The sequence below is a fragment of the Stegodyphus dumicola genome, chromosome 5 (assembly GCF_044657685.1).
Source record: "Stegodyphus dumicola isolate Sdum_Otavi_A_Nest chromosome 5, ASM4465768v1".
Lineage (NCBI taxonomy): Eukaryota > Metazoa > Arthropoda > Arachnida > Araneae > Eresidae > Stegodyphus > Stegodyphus dumicola.
In genome coordinates this window covers 85,541,249-85,563,586 of record NC_140772.1, presented here as the reverse complement: position 1 = coordinate 85,563,586, position 22,338 = coordinate 85,541,249, and the positions used below count along the sequence as shown (strand labels likewise).

General features: G+C 29.0%; 1 protein-coding gene across 4 annotated transcripts in view; it reads right to left on the bottom strand.

Moving 5' to 3' along the window:
• Positions 1-1,751: 1,751 nt before the first annotated feature.
• Positions 1,752-22,338, bottom strand: part of LOC118191664 (tRNA (32-2'-O)-methyltransferase regulator THADA-like) — a 155,563-nt gene continuing 134,976 nt past the window's right edge. For 2 of the 4 annotated variants that reach the window (XM_085816842.1, XM_085816843.1), the window contains 5 exons: positions 19,987-20,019; positions 18,123-18,244; positions 13,261-13,345; positions 5,847-5,979; positions 1,752-2,098 (listed from right to left, as the gene is read on the bottom strand). In XM_085816842.1, the coding sequence (XP_085672968.1) occupies positions 1,899-2,098; positions 5,847-5,979; positions 13,261-13,345; positions 18,123-18,244; positions 19,987-20,019 (573 nt within the window). In that variant the 3' untranslated portion in view covers positions 1,752-1,898. Of the gene's footprint in view, positions 2,099-5,846; positions 5,980-13,260; positions 13,346-18,122; positions 18,245-19,986; positions 20,020-22,338 lie in introns of those variants that run through there. The other 2 variants (XR_015041156.1, XM_085816844.1) reach the window with 2 other exon arrangements.

Sequence of the window (22,338 nt, the reverse complement as noted above, 5' to 3'; positions counted from 1 at the left end):
AGTTTTTGAACCGCTTTATTTTCGACGACGATATTTTGTACGACAATGTTTTAGAACTGCGATGTTTTCTCCCACGATGTTTTGTAGCACGACGTTTTCGCCTTGCGTTGTTTTCTCCGCGATGTTATCGGCGGACACCGTTACAAATATTGTACATATACGGATAATTTTAGTGAAATTATATGTGAAATTGTTATATTTTTTCTGCATAATGTAACATGAATATCTACAAGGAGTATGCTCTGCCGGAAAAATAAGAACACAATTTTTTTTAATATTGAGATATAGCCAACAGGCAACGGTTTTGGCGACTATTTTTTTGTTGTCAAATTTAGCAAGAAACTGCCATATAAATTGAAAGAATTTGCCATTCATTATATTAGACAATAAGTTGTATATAATTTCAATACATGAAATTAGTATTCTGCAAACTACTCAAGAAAACCTTATATAATGCAGATGGGGTATGTACAGTGCGGAGGAGGAGGGGAAAGACAGAAGAGGATCTAGATCTGGGACAGTTCTACATCTCCCATTCTACTTTGCCGATTGATGAAATTCAGCTTGCGTTTTTCATGTCTCGAAAGCACAACTTAGGATACATATATATATATAAGATTCATATATAGCGCTGCTCTAACATAGGTCAGTCAATTATAAGGCTCTTTTTGAGTTTCTCCGAAATTTCGCACCAAATTTCACAAAATTTAATATTTAGGCATAATTTGAGTCGTAGAATCGAAATGTAGAAAAAAATTGGTATGTTATTTCAGAAAAAGTCTAATTTTGTGTCAAAATATCTATGTTAGAACAATGCTATATATAAAATGAATATATATATATTCTAAGTTGCACTTTCGAGATATGAAAAACACAAGTTGAATTTCATCAATCGGCCCAGTAGAACAGGATTTCAGAAAAAGTCCAATTTTGTGTGAAAATACCAATGATCTAATATTTTACTTTTCAGAAAGAAATTTCTCATTATGTAATTTGCACACAGTTATAAAATACTGTTGAATAGATTCAAAAAATTTTTTTCTCATTATATTTTAATATTTTTAGCAATTCCCAATGCACCATCTGCACAGAAAGGAACACACTTCGACATAAGAGTGTCTGATTTACTCAATTAATTAAAAATGATTATTGAAATAGTTTGACCTGTTAAGTCATCAACTAAATTAGGAAAGCAAAAATATTATGTTGAATCAAAAACTGAATAAATTGATACATGGCTCAAACAATGTTCACTTTAAAACCAGCAGATTTTTATCCGAATTTTCAACATTTGATTCATGATTTTATTTCAGATGTTACACAATATCATTTTCTCCACCATAAGATATAATAAAATTGCATCCACATATGCAGGGAGAAAAATGTGTACTTATTTCACAGTTTTGATATAACTGAACTGATTGAGTGAGAATGACTAACAGGAAACAAACGAACAGGTTCATATAGGAGAAAAATGGGCACCAGGTGTGTTTACTAGATTGCAAAGACCATAAAAATTAAACAAATTATCTTTAAATACCTATTTTTTCTAATTTTTGATTCAAAAGGTTTATATGCAATGTTTCAATTTTGGTCTCCAATACTGGTGGATTCTGCCTATATTTGCACCTGTTTTGTACAAATGAAAGTTAAATATCCTTATTTATAATTAATTATATATTCATTTCTTCAGCTATTAAAAAAAAAACAAGAGATTTATAAACTCTGTGTTTTCAAACAATGCAACATAGTACAATGATTCATTTTATTAAAAATAAATCAAACTGTTTAAAACAGTTTCATCCTATCTTATTTTGCAAACATAACAATAAAAAGAAATTTTAACATACATACACAAATGTACAAATGCACAATAATATAAATAAATTCAGGAAATGCTATAACTTATGTATAAACCAACAAATGATAGCTGGTAGTCTCCTTTCAATATAAAGCCATTTATCTACCATATCTTTAACAGAAGAAATTAAAACATTATCACCTATAAGAAAACATATTTGAGATTCTAAAACTTTCACTTGACAGTACAACTTTTTTAAAGCTAGAAATACTTGATGATGATATGTGAAACCTTGATCTGAAATGAACAAGAAGATACATATGAGAAATAGCTGCTATTTACATGCAAATATAATGCTATACATATTTTCTTCCCTTTTTTAATTAATTTTAACTCTTTAAATCGAGAGAGGAAAACAGCATGATATATATCAAATCTAAGCAAAAGGGTTAAAGACAGAATTTAGCAGATTTGGACAAGTTAAAGCTGAAAAAAACTTCTGCTGGATTATTTACGACAACTTGAAAATCATTGAAGAAGTTAGAAATCTTAAAATTTACAACATTCACTGCTATGACTTTGAAAACCTCTACATATCACTACCACTCAAAAAAATCTACGAAAGTCTTTTAAAAACGAGAAATTTTTTATCTGAAATACTTAATATTCAGGATTTACAAAAACGGGAAGAATTTCTATATGTTTCGCTATACAATAACTATTAAACATTCAAAATTTCTTTACCTGCACACATAATGAATTCCAATAAGAAGTTCATATTGAACTCATCTTTGTAACTTGTTTCTGTTTTCTAAATTTAAATTCCTAAAAGGCCTTTCTGATAAAGATTTCAGCAAATTTGAACACACATATTGATGACATTATTAACTTTTAACAATTATAATCTCATAGAAAATAGCAACATCTACCCAAGCTGTCTAAAACTTAATGATTTCAATAAAGACCAATCAGAAATAGTTTATCTTAGCATTCATAATCTTAAAGATATTAAACTTTATGATAAAAGAAAAGAATTTAATTTTTCTACTTTTAAACTTATAAATTGGAACTCCAACATATCTAAAAAAGTTATTTCAAATGTATTATTAACCAAATTAGCAGAATTAGGGAAGTTTACACCGAAACACAAACGCAAAACGAAGAAATTTTAATTCTCACCAAAATTTCGAAAGAAAATGAAATTCCTTTAAAATTTATTAATAGTCTTTTAAAAAAATATGGACTAGTCTACACCCTATAACACTTTTTAAAAGTATGAATTTTTTATCTGAAAGCTGCAAAAGAGAAGGACAAAGAAGAATGTTTTAAAGGTTTATAGGTTTTTATTTTTTTCTCTTTATGTTTATTACTATACTTTTATTGAAACAATGGCCTCCTATATTCAAAGTCGTCATGATAAGCCCATGACGTGAAGACATTTTACTTTCCTAAGAAAGTTCTTTTACTTCTTTTCAAACTTTCTCTGCATGTTTCTGTATTTAACAAAATCTAAAATTATTCACTTATAGGATTTTTCTACTCATTTCTACAAAACAATTTATAAAAAAATTTTTTTTGACTACTTTTTGAACCCCATTTTGAGTTTACTAATTTTAAATTCTAAAATTTAATTAAAGCTTTTCACTGAACTACATTATTTATTCCCTATTTGTTTTCTAAAATGGTCAGAATTGACTTAAATTTCATTATTATCTAGTAAAGTTTTATTATTCATTATCAAAAAGTAAAATTTGAATTAAAATTTAAATATAAGTTTTTAAATGTCTTTCTTTCGGTTTCAAAATTTTATTTTTTGGTGCAAATTTTATTCTCAATTCACAAAGTGCCTTTTGAGGGATTACTTTCTCACCACTAAATTTTAGTTTAGCCAATGACATCAAACTGACAAACTTAAAAGTCACTATTGTAAGGACTGTAATATTTTATTATTTAACAAATAATTATATTTATTATCCTTGGAGTGACAATGTCATATTTTGTATCATGTACCTGTTGCTGAGCAACATGAGAAAAAATATTTTAAAATGTTATTCTGAAAGTTTTACCATTAGTAAATGTATGAAAAATTTATAGAGAAAGAAATTGTAAAAATAAGCTGGAGTGTCATGCTGTAATGGATAGAATTGTATTTAAGTTACCCATCTTCGTGAATTGAGAATAAAAATTATGTTTTACTAAAGCTCATCTGAAGATATAATAACATGCTAAAGAAATATTAACTTAGAAGCCAAACAACAAAAAATCACCATTATATTTTCAAATTTTTCACAGGACTAGTTTCAATGGTTCAAAGAATATTTCTAAAAATAAGTACAGATTAAATTGACAACAGGCAGAATAGCTTCATTAATTCAGTACAGATAATACAGAAGTTAAAAGCTTTGCACACTGAAGGAAGAAATAATAATAATAAAATAGAATCCCCAAGGTTAGAAAGAGCATTGGAGGAGGAAAGATATCCACTGAATAACTCAGTGAAAGAATTCAATGCACGAATAGAAATTCAATTCTTTTCCTTTCATTCAAATAAGTGAAAAGTAACTATATTAATTTATTTTGTTCTAATTTACAATATTTTCAGTTAACTGTTCAAAATATTAAATACTGGCAATGGGCCCAATCAAATAATGATTTATCACATTTAAATTTTCTTTGGAAATTTTTCTAAAAAATTTCACAAAATAATATTTTTAATCTTGAATAAAAATCTTTACCATATATATTCTGCAACATTGGGTGGACTCGCATTTCCCTCAATTATAGTATTTCATATTTGATAAACACCATTTATTCCCTATACCTGATACCAATATTGCATATCTGAGCATTTTAATCATAAATCAATTATTAATAAATTTGGTGAAAAGTATAACAAGTTGGACAAAATAAATGAAAAATATGCTTTAATTATGAATTCTGGCAGTGCACACTCTTTATATAATCAACTTTTTTCATGAATAAATTACCTTTCAAAGTAAAATGACATCAAAATATTAAAAATACCAGTGAAAAGAGTAGCTGAATCAGCAGCTGTACACAATATTACCAGTTTCACTGCAAGTGCGCTGGTAGGAAAGTAGGCTAAGTCCAGGAAAAAGCATGAATGCTTGTAATGTATATTGTTTTTATGGAATGTGTGAACTCAAAATATCACCAAGATGAAAGTTCTCTCAACAAGCTGATGGTAGAAGAAAAGAAATTGGAGATCCTAAATCTGTTGCTTGAGGTGTTTTCCATAAAAATTAGGATAGAGCTTCCCTTTCTTGTGAGCGTAGATCACACCCTATGGTACAACCTATGCAATGTTTTCGGTGGTGAAAGGGCTATGACCAAATATTTGACCTCTCCTGATGAATACTTAACTAATGAAGCTTCTAATCATCAGGAGTAAAAAAAATAATATCATCATGCTAATGATGTTCACTGGTAAGAAAGGAATTCATATATTACAAATGCTTAGATATTTACCTTTGATTTTATTGTTTAGTTTTGAGAGGTATGCCTTTGATCTTCACATATATATTTACTTTCCCATCCTCTAAAATTATGCAGAATTTGGACAGAAATGGTGAGACAAAGATCATGCATTTCCTTTGAAAGTTAAAATTGACAATAAAATTTTAATCCTGTTAACAAAGTGAAACTTTGCATAGGAATACTGTGAAAATTAAAAATTCTTTTCTTTTGAGATTTTTCAGTTTCGATAATAGTTTAATATAATATTCTAACTCCTCTTTTTTAAACCTCCTTTAAATTTAAATTTCAGCAACAGCCTCAAAACAAATAAAAAATATACTCCTCACCCCTTTTAAAAATATCTGAAAGCATGATTATGTACAAAATAATAATAATAGATTACAAGATATGCAAACAATAATATATTTTAGACTTTTTTTTTTTTTTTTTTTTTTTTGATATTAGAACACACATAGTTTTTACAACAAAAAAAAAAAAAAAAAAAAAAACAAAAAAACTTACAATTGCACACAAGCAAATAATAATAAGAAGAAACAGGTACACATACTTAATTTTTCATCATCAATAGATGACAGGACAGATTGAACATCTAATAATTCTGATATCACATCACGTATGAAAAGACGAAGCTGGTCTTGCCATAAATTTACATCTTTTTCATGCAACTCTGACAGTGTACACTATTGAAAGAAGAAAAATTACCCAATATAATAAGACTGAAAACATAACATTAAAGAGAGGAACAGGATCCCATCTTTTCAAATTTCATTATCTTTATTTTATAACTGTATCATATAAAGAAGAATGAAAGAAACTTCTTAATATTCAACAAAAAGCTAAAGATTAACTACATGACTAATTTATAGTAACAATAATTTTTAAGAAATCACATCATTGTCGTCATTGATCTACATAGTTAAAATCAATTTGATTAGTGGTTCTTTACAAGTTGCAGAAACAGGTTATTTACAAAATTTGAATTTTACTTTAGTCACTTTAATATTTTTAAAATTTTATTTTATCATTAGAATGATTTGAAATTATTGGAAGTTATTTAGTACTGCAAATAAGAAAAAGATTCAGATTTTATCAGAACATTTCAATCTTACCCAAAATAGAAGAGTTCAACTGAAAAATTTTGCAGAGCTTTGGAATGCAACACCACAATGACTTTTGCAAAGTATGCGATGGAGGATACTATTATAGAGACGTGTGGGGGAAAAATTGGAGAGAGGGATGTGTCTAAAGCCGTGAAAGTAATGACTGTGCGGTATTAGCTAGTGTTGTTTGAGTAAAACGTATTTTTTTTATTCTGTGTCCTCCGTTTTCATTTACTTTTTGTAGTATGTTTCAGGAATAAAGAAAGATAATGGGTATTTCAAACCCATTTATCTTTTTTGAATTATTTTTTGATGAACTGCTTGTGCTTCATATTGTTATTGAAACTAACCGTTTTGTAGACGCGTATATGAACCAACACCTTGCAAACGAAAAATCAAGAACAAAATCGTGGCATTCAACCAGTTCAGAAGAAATATATGTTTTTTTAGGCATACTGATTTCACAAGGTATAACACTGAAACCTGATATTACACTTTACTGTTCAAAAATGAATTGATCGAAACTCCATTTTAGGGATCTTTTTTTATTATAAAAACATAATTTTTAATATACTTACATCCTTTTATTACACTTTTAATCAAAACATTAAATTTTGTGCATTCATTTTTTTCTTTTATTCTTTATTTTGCGAAACTAAACAGTTTTTAGAAAATAAAACTTGAACTTATTTTCCCCCTAATACATCGTATAACTAAGCGTGCCTGTGTGAAAAACCGTGGCACTGGGAAATGAATCTTGTATGTTTTCCATGGCAGTTAAGGGGGTTAAAAGAATTTTTCTTGAAGATATTCATATATCTCTGTTGCCATATTTATTATACATTACATTAGAAGAAAATTTTGACTAAAGATAAGTTGGCACTTCTCATTTTGCTTTACTAGAATAACATTATGAGAAGTTAACTTCGCTGGAATTTTATCATGGATATGAAAATTTAGGACTTACTTAATGATTAAATATTTCTGACACAATTCCTCCAAGAGTAAGTAATTATTCACCATGAACGAAAGTGCAAGAAAAAACATGAAATGATGCTTTAGTTCAATTCCAAGGAAGTGTCCGGAAGGAGATGGAAAGCCATGATATGCCGAGAAGGAAAAGGGATTACATTCTGAAAACTGGTTTTAAGGACGAGAATCAGTTTTGAATGGCAAATGGCTTATGCATGGTATTTCCATTGAGAATCCATCCAACTCAGAGGGTGTGAGGCGAGATTTGCAGAGAAACAAAAGAATGCTTTTTAGTTGCTGTCTTTATTCACTACTTTGACAGAACTTTGCTTAAAATTATAGTACATTTAGACTGTTGGAAAGGGTGTAACAAGAGTTAGAGGAAGCTCATATTGAATAATTCCGCATTAACCATAAGCATAATTTCATCAATACTGATAGAGGTTGTCATGTGCAAACTACTGAAAGGTTACAGAGCAGTGCAAAATGGCAAACATCAGCAAAAATAAACATCAGCATGACACTGCCAGTAACCAATTAGATTCTTGTTTAATTGAATTTATGTGGTAGCAGATGTGTCTTAAAATGAAATGCTTTCAGAAATTTTAAATCATATCTGCAATCCGATGCTTCTCTGTTAATATTAATTTACTGATCAAAATTTGTTTTTCGCTTTTCTTTCACAAACTGTTTAATTTTCATTAAAAACTTCTAACTTTTTTGAATATCTGTTATTTTTTCTTTTGATAGGTCTTCAATTTAACCATATCATACATATTTCGGTGATTATTTTTAAGCTTTAAATTTTTCACCAAATCATCAGCATTTGGAGATACATGAATCCAGACCCAATAACAGAAAAATACCGAAATGTTTAGCTGCACTATTTTAATACCATAAACTACTGAATTTTTTATCTTAGCAAATTATAAAAAAGGATGCACAGAGTCTGATATGAAAAGATTCATTTCCCTGTCAATTTCAAAATTAAGAAAAAATTACAGATTGCATAACAAATTACATGGAGAGTTACTAAAGTGAACATAATGGGAATTAACATATGGGAATTTTCATAATTATTTCAAAAAGTATCACCATTAAGCAAAATACAAAATGTGCATGATTTTATATATCATACTTACCAAAGTTGAACTATAAAATAGGTGAAAATGCCAATAAATTACATTTAAATACAGCAATTATGAGAATAGTTTTATAAATTTTCACGATTACATTTGTCCAATTTCAAATGACTAATTCAAAATCAAGATCTTAGTAACACCTACACTAATGTATGGAACTGAGTGTTAGACAATGACTAAAGCAGATGAGGATAGAGTAATGACATTTAAATGAAAGATTTTGCAGCTGTAAGGGAAATGAAGTGAGAAGAATAAAACATAATTTTGATCTACGGCAAAAATTTAGAGAACATTATTAAAGTCTTATTATTAAAGTTATTTATAATAAACATTATTAAAGATATTTATAATAAACATTATTAAAGTTATTTATAATAAACATTATTAAAGACTCTCAACTAATATGGCTAAGCCACATACACTGAAGAGCCAAAACATTATGACCACCTACTCAATAACTCATTGTAAGACCTTTGGCCTGCAAAATAGCATCAACTCGCCTTGGCAAGGATGCCACAAATTCTTGGTAGATAACTGAAGACAGGTTATACCAAACGTCTAAGCAGCGGTCATGTAAAGTCGACATATCCTGGCATGGTGGCATTTGAGCTCACTAGGCCTCCCTTTAGCACCATGGTGGCACAGCTAGTCCCTAGGCCTTGAATGATTCAGAGCTGCTGGAACTGCTGTTTGCGTTGTCTGTTATAGCTTGCAAGTTGTCACTATTGTCATCATCTTCATCCTAGTTAAGTTTGTCTTTGCACATATGATGATCTTCAGAACTAACAACAGCATTAGATATCCCTTTTTTCTTGACATTCTTCAATATTACTGCTTCATCATTCAGAGCCTACACATCCAAAATCCATGAGCAGATCGATTCAATCGATTGCAGACTTCATATCACCACAAAAGATATATAGTCAAAAGTCTTTAATCCGGACTCGTCGGGACTTTACTTCAATTCGATTCCGGATTATCGATTTTTACGGATTATAGATCATCAGTTTATATCTTGTAAGATGGCATGCAGAAATTATAAAATTAAAAATATGAAACCGTAATTTATAAAATAATGAGCAATTATGATCTAAAGGGTATCAAAATTTACAAAAAAAAAAAAAAAAAAAAAAAAAAAAAAAAAAAAAAAAAGGCTTAATATTTATTTGTTTACTTTTTATTAAACATTTCTTTCAATGCGCGCATGCGTAAAGCATACATTACGCATAGCCGAAACTAGAAAATTGCAACCAGAAAACTATTTGATTTGTATTCCTGATATTTATAATGACGAAGAATTTGATTTAAATCATATCAAAGATGGAGTACATCGAGATGAAATACTACATTTAGTAAGGAATTATAAGCCAAATAAAATAAAAACATCTACCCTGAAGATAATGATAGTGCTAACAGATCAACTTCCAGTTCATTGCACGCCACAATGTCCCCCCCCCCCCGCGCAGAGCAGCGTGAAATTGATAAACAGATTTCGGAATGATTAGATAAACACAGGCTATGCCTTTATCCATTTTTTGCAGCAATTCCACTTTTTGTTTGATGGACATCGAAACATACTTTCCTTTTGTTGATCCTTTGGGAGCTCCAGCATCGGAAATTCTATTTGACATAATCAAAAATTCAAGCTTACTTTTATAAAATTAAATAAAGTATACGACGCGCATATGCGCAGTCGTAAAGATCTTACGCGCACGCGTAAACGCCTATGCGCGGCGCAAAAGGTTTTTAGCTTTGATGTCCGGACCTATAGATCATTCCGGATTATGGGTGTCCGAATTAACGACTTTTGACTGTATTATCGTATGCTTTGTTTTCTCATCATTCTTTTTGGTTAACATACTACCATTTTTTAAGTCATTTGTGTTACTTCCTATCAGAAAATGCTTTGTCAGTAACTGATTTACCTAACATTGAAGATGTCCTCGCCTTCAAAGATACTACATTTTTCAAACATGCCTATCCCATAATAATAATAATAATAATAATAATAATAATAATAATAATAATAATAATAATAATAATAAAAACTTGCCCATTACAAGCAGAAATGTATCAGTACTGTTGGTGATTATTTTAAGAAAGGCGTCTGTTACGTGCTCTTTCTGTATACTTTATTAAACACACAAAATTTGACCACTTCAACAATTCAAAAGGAATCGAATTAAGCTCATTCAGAATTAAAATTAGATCAATCGTTTTGAAGACTCTTGTATTTTTGATGTAGAACTTTATTTTCACACAAGAAGCAGCTGTTTGTATATGGTTGCATAGGATTAAAAAAAAAAAAAAAAAAAAAAAAAAAAAAAGTACTAATACAGTAGTTACTAATACAATAATACTAAGCTACTAATACTAAGTTACTAATACTAAGCTACTAATACAATAATTAATTCACTGTTTTAAGAGAAAATACAGAATAGTTTTACCAATATTTCTACTCTAAATAATCATAGATAAAAAGCAATTGTATAAAATAAAATAAATGAATTACCATATTTGACAGCATATAAGAAGCACCCTTATTTACAAGGCCACACACAAGGAAAAAAAGTTTCAATAGTCCGCACGACAGCGCAATATCACAATAACTTAAAATGTGGCTTCTTTTAGTTCTCACGTTTCATAAAAGCCATATAAACAATCATTGAATGCAATTACCAAACATATTTTTATTAAGGAAAATTAACAAACGGCAAGCTATTTTGAACATGATATGTAAATTTCAATAATGAATAAATAAATGAATGGCAAGCAATCAAACATAATACAAAATAAAGCAAAAACAACAAAAAACACAGATTCAAGGAAAACGTTGCCTATCACGAAATTAGACTTTAATCACTTTCAAAACCATAAAAATCCTTTTCACTATCATCATCACTACTGTTTCTGTCATCGCTAGTATCACCTTCTTCGAATAATGTGTCGTCTTCTGTTCCGTCAAGAGCATTACTGATTCCGCACTTCTTAAAGGACAATTACTTCAGCCTTTACGTCCTCCCAAGATCTTTTTACTCACTCGCACGCTTGTGAAACAGAGGGCCGCTTCATTCTACATGAGGGTGTGAGGGCATGATGTGACTCTCCTATCTACTCGTTCCATCGTTCTCGCACTTTTTCCTTAAATGGCTTATTCACCGATACATCTAAAGGCTGCAATTGGCTAGTCAGTCCACCAGGAATGACAGCTATCTGGGTATTTAATTCTCTCGCTTTATTCTTTATGGTTTTAGTTCTATGGGCGCTAAATTGATTCAAAACCAAAAGAGAGGGTTTTCTTAAGAGTCCAGCAGGTCGCCTCATCCATATGTTCTGTAACCAGAGTTTCATTCCAGCTTCGTCCATCCAGCCTTTCGGATGAACATGAACAATTACACCCGTTGGAAGTTTTTCTTTCGGATGAGTTTTTCTTTTGAATATGAAAAACGGCGGCAGTTTTGTGCCATTAGCACAACATGTTAAAACTACCGTATATCAGGTTTTTTTTCATGACTTGCAGTTTTTTTGGTTATTGATTTAGACCTTTTAATACTCACAGTCTTGTTGGATGGTACATCAAATGTGAGTGGAATTTCATCCATATTTCCTATTTGACTGAGCTCAAAAGAAATTTTCTTGTGTGCATTTATAACAAACCTATGAAATGATAGTATTTTTTCTTCATAAAATCTGCTGGTATTTTCTGTGCAATAGTTGTTTTTGTGCGCATTGATAAGCCTTGCCTTTTCATGAACCTGTAGCACCAGCCCTCACACCCTGAGATGTTCTGATTCCCATGTTTTTCTGCAAATCCTTTGGCCTCACTGATTATCATTTTGGTTGAAACACTTATCCCAGATTTCCTCTTATCTATCACTCACATTTTTACGGCATTTTCAAGTTCAGGTCAAGATGGAGCTGAGCATCGAAGGTTATGTTTTTGTTTTATAGCAGTCTTCAGTTGATCTTCCTGCAGTCGCCAAATACGTATCATTTTTTCGGTAGGTGGCGGACCGAAATGCCTTGCTGCTGCTCTGTTTCCATGCACTTTGGTGCAGTTTAACACTCCTAGTTTATACTGAATTGTATAGCTTAATATCTTGTTTCCTGTAGTCATATTTTCCAGGGTATTTTTTAAAACAAATAGTTTAAGCACCGATACCGACACATTTATACAGAATAGCACCAATACCGACACGTGTGTCGGCTGAGTCAAAGAAAGTCTATGTAAAGAAGGAAAGGCTCCACAGACATAATGTGACCATCGAACCTGTTCGATCTTCGACATCAGCTTCGAGCTTTGGCGCTTTTTGGCGACGGATATTTCACACACGCGCAAAATAATTATGGCAGATGCAGAAAAAGTTATGCGTGTCTAGACCATTATCCGGGCTAAAAATAGCATTCAGTATTGAAAGTTAACCTGTGTCCTTCACGTATAAGATGCAGGTAACTTTTTTGAGACCAAATTTAGGAAGAGTGTGTCTTATATGCCGTCAAATACGGTACATGCATTTATTGATAATGAATGAATTTAAAATAATGATAATGAACTTAAAATAAATGAATTACATGCAATTATTGATTTAGTGCTACATACAAATTTTTCTTATTTAAATGACACATATTTAATGAAATAATTTAAAATTTCTCTGTGACTATTTCACAAACAATTTTTATGAAATTAATGAAATGAAAATGATACAACTTCCGTAGTCAGTCAATATATTATAATCAATAACTTTACCATAAAGTTTTCTTTATGAAGGAGAAGAAGACAGATAGGTTCAGCAAAAACATTTACATATTCTTGCTCAAAAAGATTCATTTTGCTGTAAAATAAAAATACAATGAGGTTTTAAAACATTTACATATTCTTAGTCAAAAAGATTCATTTTGCTGTAAAACTAAAAATAAAATGAGCTTTTTAAAACTCAAAATAATAGTTATATTGCTCAATAAAAATGTTTTATTCAAATTATACATATGCACAAACAATGGAAGATAATTTAATAATGCAAGTCTTTTTCTACATATATGAACTGTATACTAAAACATTAACTCACTAGTTTTCATTATTTTCCCATCAGCAATTAGATCTCAGAAAGCTCTGGTGCCAAAAGTCATTCTGAAGATTACCAATGTTCCTGATTAGCAACTGCATGATTTTACTTTTTGACAGGTAAAGTCAGTTGCTTGCAGGGTTAAACAGGCAATTGATTGTATGTATCAGTAATTTCACAACACACAACTAGTTGATTAATCCAATTTGAATAATGAAATATATACATTTCAAACACTTACATGCATTCAGTACAGCATACACAACAGCTTAATCAAGGTAATACTAGGAATTGTATTCATGCTTAACCCAAATTCACATTTGATCTAACACAATTAAAAAAAAAAAAAAAAAAAAAAAAAAAAAAAAAATTGATGTGTACATCACATGACTTACTTGTAATGGAATATTGAATTATACACATTTTCCACTGCATTTCGTTTAAACTTATTTCCACGAATTTCATTAGAGATATATTTTTCATTCAATTAATTCAGTTTTCACTTCGCGATAAGGCAAAAATACATGAAACCTCAAAATATCTTTATTAAAAATTGAAAAAAAACATAAAACATAAATACAGTTAAAAAACAATTTTTACAATTAAAATTAGAGTTTCTACACAAAAACAAATAATTCGGCCAGTGGGCAAGAAGGCAGATTTTTCGGTGCACAAAACTGAAAGTTTACTTTTGGTCTCACTCAGCAAAAAGACACTGAGGCACAGACACTGACTTAATTTGTTGTGGATGGTATGGTAAGTCAATATGTGGGATAACTTAAATAATAATTCTAGAATGGATTAAGCATGATTTAATTTATAATAATAAAAGAAGATGTTATCTTTGTTGATGCGAAGCTTAGTTTCTCTACATTGGCAACAAATCCCCTATTCTGCAAAGTTTCAAATGTAAACAAATGTGGCTGCTATGGTAAGAAGAATTAGGCTTAGCCTCACTTAAACAAGTTTTAAATTGTTGATAATTCTACAACTATTGCGCGGAAGTTAAGAAAAGGCATAAAAACCTACACTGGAAGATAAGAACCACCTAATTCAATCATTTTTAAAGCAAAAAAATGCACAATTTACCAACATATAAGAATAAAAAAAACTGAGCTAAATGAGCCGAGTAACAAAGTGGGTGTATATATATATATATATATATTCAAAATAAAGTAATTAAAAGTAAATTAAGAAAGCCTATGACTAGTGCTAAAGCTGCAAATTAATAAACCAATAATTCATTCATTATAAATTATTATGAATTATATACATATTTATATACTTTTGGTGCAGCCGATTACCACGAAAAAGGGAGGTGCGAAACTACATGCTCTAGCAGTCCCATATACAAAATTTCAATATTCTGAGGCTACTCTATGAGATACATACGTATGTATGTCTCTTCTGAATCCATTTGAAATAAGTTTTATAATTCGATTTGGGGAAAAAAATCCATTATTCTGTCCTTACATACAGATGTCATGCAAAAACATCATTAAATTGCATCTGATAGCGATCAAAATGGATATTTTTGTCGAAATATAGTACTCGGAATTTTTCATGATTACAATACTTCCTTTACTTCATACAAGGAAGTAAATATCTGAAAGGATTCGTATTTTAACATTGTACCAGAGAGTTTGTTAAGATTTTTTTACATTCTCACTGAGCTCGCAGTTTATGAATCTGCTTTTGGGCTCACTCCTGTTATATGTATGTAATATTTTTGATGCATAGTCATGATAGCAGAGCGGCAAGATAGGTCAAAGATGTTAATATCAAACCAAGTTCAGCTAATTACCGTCTTTATTTCCAGGCACATTAGACCAATTCTTCATAGACAATATATCTTTTAATTATAAACCATTAAATAATTTCTTACATACACAGATTAATGGGGACTATATCATTTTAGACAGACAAGCAAAGCAGCATGGATCTTGGCATGGCAGAAACTAGGAGAAGATGATGATGCAGTTTATTTGCAAAAGGTATTTTTATACTAAGTACATGCAGAAAGTACTTTAGGCTATCATTGGTTAATTTGAGGTTGTTATATAATCATGGAAGGATCTCGAATTTGGGGGAACAGATGAATTTAGAGCACCAAATCTAGAATCATTAATTTTCAGGTTGCCAATTATTTTTAAAGCAGCTATCGTATTTTGTTATATCTTACATATATATAGACACACATATTTTTTTTTTTTTCTTTTTAAGTGTTTATTATTAAACATCGCTTTCTTTGCACTTATGCCACATAAAACTCAACAGTAAAATCACAAAATTCTTAAAAGTAGCATTTTTAAAAATTCTCAAATAAAGTTTTAAGCGCTGCCATACATTCTTCTATTTTTTTCATTCTTTTCTCAGCTTATAATATCAATATTCAGTTTTCTTAACAAGATGACCTTTTTTGTCTTTATTATTGAGCATCACTTTTTTCACACTTATAAAATTCAACAGCAAAATCACAAAATTTTTAACAGCAGCATACAGTGGCTCATATTTGTTTTCAGACACTCATGTTTTTTTGTTTTATTTGCAAATAACATTTACTAAATATTAGGGAAATACGTTTATTTTTCTTTCTCATATATAACTGGACATTTTTTTTAAATCTGCTTGTTTCGAAAAGATTTATTTAATACATTTTTGAAAAAAAAAAAAAAAAAATTAAAATAATTCTGAAAATAAACTCATATAAGTATTCGGACACTTTGAGTAAACATTTTATATTTAGTAAATACTGAAAATAAAAGGCATTCAATATTTCACTGTATATGCTTTAGCTAAAATTACACTTTGTATGAGTTTTGGCATAAATTCAATTAATTTTTTCAAGTAAAAATATTCAGTTTTGTCATTCTTTATAAGAATTACTTTTAGTACGACTTTCAAAGAAATACAATGTTTTCTTAGTCTTTTCTTCAACTCATTCCCTACATATTAGATAGGTTATAAGTTCCAAGAACATGGAAGAGTTAATTTTACTTCATGACAAGTGTATAATAACTACAAATGAACATTTAGGACTGTATGTTAAGAATAATTTTTCTGATAGAATTTCAATGTATCGTACATTCCAAGTTTTTCTTCTGGATGCTTTCATATTTTCATTAAGAATACTTACATATTAATATTCATGCATCTTATTTTCTATAAAAGAAAAATTTTTCATCCCAAAAGCAGCAAAACCTTCCCTAACCATTAACTCTCTACCCCCTCCCATGAACAACAGGCAATTCAGTTTTCGTATTCAAGCCTTCACATGGATTTTGAAACAAAATAATCATGCACTGGACATAAATATATTAAATTTTGACTCATTTACGAAGTTGGCTTCGTTCCAAAATGATAAACATTCACTTGTCATGGAATTTCCAAATGCCACGCATATTTTCCTTGTTTTCTTGCTGACAAAGACTTTCCTTCTTACTGATCATCTATTGTTTTCATTTGCTCTAATGACTTTTCTAACAGTTTAAGGATTAACTTTTATTGAAAACTGTTCTTCTAAACGATGTGCAATTTTTACAGCACTTATTTTTGTGTTTTGTTTGATTTTTCTATAGATTCGGAATCAGCAGACTGGCATCAATCTTCTTTGACATGCTATTATGTATTCATCCCCCCTTTATGCTGTTTTCCTTGGGTGATTACTGCTGATTTAAATAGCAGTTCCATTTATCTTGAAGGTCTTTATCAAACTTTTCAGCTTTACTACTGATGCTGCTCCTTTCATCCAGCTTACCAGTAGCATCAAACACCACCTGCAATACATACTAATTCTCTTTTGTAGTATTATAACACTGATTTTCCTCCCGAGTTCCAATTTGAAGAAAAGAAAGAAGTCAAGGAGGTCACATCTGGAAATTGAGGTAGGTAAGGAGCAGTAATTAATTATGCTAACACTTCTTGAAAATTCATATACTTCTTGAATAGTGTTGCAGCAGATAAGTTGCGATAAAACATACAGCTGCTTTTTCATCACAGTTTAAGTCTAGAATCAAATGTCTGTTCTCACGTATTGGAATACTGCATGAATATCCCACATTAATACTCTGAATGTTATAAATTTATCCTCTGACCCTGTGTTATGAAATTGCACTCTTAGCTTGCCACATTAATACTTTATCACTGTTGTTTTCTCTTGGTTACAGCTATGTACTTACTTATCATCATCATCACACATTTTTGCTATTAATTTTTTAGTCTTTTTTAGAATTTGATATTTGCTCTCTGCTCCAATTTCAGATCCATGTTGAAATTGCAAATGAACTACAGTATGTGGATACAAAAAAACACAGTACGTATCGATGAAGGATTATGATGCCATTCTCTATTGTCCTTCTAGGATATTATTGTTTTCCATACATGAGTAAATATAAGTTTATCACACAGATGGCACTTATAAGTTTTAGTTTTTTATTACACTTCTTACAATGTATTTCCTATTACATTAAAAATATTTCTATTATATTATAGTATCGTAAGTAAACATTTACATTTTGAAACATAAACAGTCCTTTTTCAAACTTACACAATTTTATCACAAGACTTTAAAACCTTAGCACTAGAAGGATAATTCTGCAACCTATTCCACAAATAAAGCAGAAAATTAGGCTGGTACTTCAATGTCTTGCACATAAATTGACATAAAACCTAAAAGAAAACACACACTATTGAACATAAAAATGCTTTGAATTCCTTTCATAAATATGCAAATTTTTTGTCATATATACTTAAATAACAAACTTTATGAATATGAATATTCTCACCATAATAGTCATCTGAACACATACAAGGAAGGGAATATTATTTGCACCTCATATTACAATACTTTATCTAATATTAATCTAATAGCTTTATCTAATATTACCAGATATCTAATATTAATCTATGGTAAGTAGCCACTACCCTATGTACTACAAACATATGATTGATGAGCAAAGATGAATTGATAAAAATTACTTGTTGTCATGGTAATTGAATGCGTTTGTTGTTCATGGTATGCAGAATTATTCACGATAATTTGTTAGCAAGTTGGTATCAATTTCAAGGACATATTTTATAAATTATCAAAGGCCAAATTTCATTAAATATAAATAAAAATAATTTAGTTTCAACAGTTTAGTGGTTTGAAGATTTTTGTGACTGCAGTTCAAACTATGCTATATGAATAATAAATTATTTTAGCTGTTAATATAAAGTAAAAAACTCAAATTCAGAATAAAATTATGATATTTTTTTATTCTAAGCAATGTTTGAGAAGGGTACAACCAACTAAACTTTCTTTTTAATCAATCAAATAAGTTTTTTTTCAGCTAATTTTACACCAAAATATTAGAAAACTTGTTCATTAAAAGTAACTAATCTTATAATTTAATTTTGCTGAATGTTTAAAATTTTATTTCACAAATAAAAGCTTCTAGAAATATATAGAAGATGAAACTTTTCCAGAAACTTATCACAAAAATAGGAAATTTAAAAAATAAAAACAGCAAACATTATTAAAAATAAAATTAAATTCAGATATGAGTGTAATATCATAGGAGTGATACTATAATTATAAAACTGAAAAATGGATACTGACTATTGAAATAATATGCGAATACAGCCTAACTGAAAAGACTGAGCATCAACATTGAATGCTGACATGTTAAAGTTTTTAAAACTGATCCTGATATATATATATATATATATATATTGATTTTTTTAATATATATATATTAAAAAAATCAGTGCGATCAATATGAAATCCATTCCAAATAGTTCCATCATTTAAGAGGTGCATGATTCAACAACTGTCTTTGAGCTCATGCATTTCCATTCAATGCCTTTATTAGAAGATTAAATAGAATAAAAAAAATAGGAAATCATATGATTATTCTACATAAAGGTAAATGTGGCATTAGAAACTTGTTTTTTTTTTTTTTAATCACAATTATATTTAAATGCTCATACAGATTATAATTTAGATTATGCATTACTTCAATTAGACACATACAAAACAGAATAAAGTTATAATTTGTTAAACGATTATATTTATTGTTTTAAAATTACTTAATTCATTAAGTAACTACATTAGTAATTTCAGTGATATATTAAAAAAACTTTATCGCATCAAATGGAAATGCCCAGGGAATTAGCTTTTGTCAGGTTGTATGGTAGATAAATTGAAGATCTTATGTCTTGTGCACTCAGTACATATGGTAAAAAATGGTTCAGTGTAGTATTACATTATACAGATTTATTTATGTTGTAAAGTATTTAATTTAAAAAAGAAAACAATAACACCTTTTAAGATGTTAAAAACTATTCATGCCCTTCTAAAAAATATTGAATTAAATATTAAATATTTAATATAAAATATTAAATATTGAATATATTAAACAGTTACTTACTTTAATTCCAATATTGAACTGCAAAATATTTATCTGAAAACATAAAAATGTTCCTTAAACAATATATTTCAAATAATTATTTATAGTTAAATATATGATAGAAAACCTTACATGTAATATTGATATCTATATAAAAATAATGATTATGGCAGTTACAATATTAAATTTCAATTGCTCAAAATTTTTATTAGGAAAAAAAAAAAAAAAATAAACTTAGGTCTAAAAAAATTTATCTTATTAACCATAATAGAAATTATTTCAACAATAATATATAAAACAGTACTACCGCACAAAGTCTTTAATCCGGACTCGTTGGGACTCCAGCGATTCCGGATTATAGATCATCAATTTAAATCTGGTAAGATGGAACCGTAATTTATGAAATAAAGAGCAATTATGATCTAAAGGGTATCAAAATTTACAAAAAAAAAAAAAAAAAAAAAAAAAAAAAAACTTAATATCACTTTCTTCATGCCTTTAACCGTTTTTTGCAGTAATTCCACTTTTTGTTTCATGGACATCGAAACATGCTTTCACTTTGTAGATCGTTTGGCAGCTCCAGAATAGGAAACTCTTTTTGACATAATCGAAAGTTCAAGCTTACTTTTTATAAAATTGCTCTAACAGTTTGCGAAAAATAATAAGCCGAATCCAATTAGAAGATTAAGGAACAACATAATCTGCAACATTAACTGAAATAGATAATTTTAGCCCAGCTTATACTGTCCGTTATACATTAAACGTGCATGCGTAAATGCATTATGCGTATGCGTAAAGGTATTATGCACATGCGTAAACACATATGCACATGCGTAAATGCTACAAATGCGCAGAAAGTTCGTAGCTTTGAGGTCCAGATTATAGATCATTCTGAATTATGGACATCCGGATTAAAGACTTTGCACTGTATTCATATTACTTCACACTGATAAATTAATAATTTATGGACATTCCTTTCATAAATTTAATTTAACAAAGGAATTTCCATAAACTACTAGTATATCAGTGTAAAGTTTAACAAAGCAAAACTTAGTACTTGTCATGGAACAGCATAGTTGATTAATAAGATACAATAAAAAAACAATTAAAATAGGGAAGGGAAATATGGAAGGAGAAAAGAAACTACTAAGTATTTTACAGATACATGAAAAGGAAATATTTATTGCATTATTTGGCATTTTAAGAACAAAAAACTTGTTAGAAACTTTATATTTTAGTAGAATTATACTATATTACATATATACTTACAGCTTAACACAATTATAATATATCATAAGACTACAGCTGACAGAGATGTCATGCTTGCAAATTAATAAATGAAGCTTTAATGCATTTAGTTGATCACCTTTCAAAGAATATAAACATAATGTGAGGAACTGAAAGCCAATTTACACTCAAGCAGCAAAGAAAAGAAAACAGGATCAATTTAAACAATTTTCTCTTTATATCATTGGAGTTGTTCGAAGAATGATATAATAAAAAAAAAAAGGTATCGTAAATAAAAAATACAATTCAGTTATGAAATTGTTAATTATAAGATCATAAAAATATTAGAAATTATAAGCTTCTCCCTAGCGTTGTATGAGCTTTAGCATAGCCACAAAACAGCTTTATTTTATGCAGTATGTAGTTAAAAGTCAGTCAGGCTAGTTAACTACTAGTCATACTTTTTAATTAGAAATTGTCAAAGCAATATGTATTTTCTCTCAAAAAATTCAATAGTAATAAAATCTTGGAAGTAAACTAATATTTATAGGACATTAATTTAATTCATATTTAATTAATATAACTGAAAATAAAAGACATCATTCCGCATTTTCCTACCTTGCAACAAAGAAAACCAAAAATACAATAAAAGTGTAAATAAATTTCTTTTTGAAGGCTTATTAATTCTAATTGAAATAGCTATTCAGGCTAATTATTAGTGCAATAAAAAATAACTGATTAGCTAAAATACTTTATTCCACTTAACTTAAAACCTTAAATTTTTTAATTGATAAAAAAGCACATGTTCACAAAACAGGGGAAGTTTCATATGATGATAATAATAATAAATAAATAAATAAATAAATAAATAAATAAAAAATCTGAAAGGGTTCAGATTTTAAATTACGTCCAAAGGGGTGTTTTTTTAACGTTTTGTATAAATTTATTAAATATCATGTTCTACGTACTCAAACCATAAAATTCGGTTCAACAGCAATATTGCAAAATAATTTTAAAATGAGCATATCTTTAGAATTTCCAATACAGAGTCTTCCACGCTGGAGATAAAAAATGTTTTTTTCGTACAGTTGTCATTGCTCGCTTTGAAATCATTTAGTTTTTTAAATCAAAAATTCATTGAAGTGT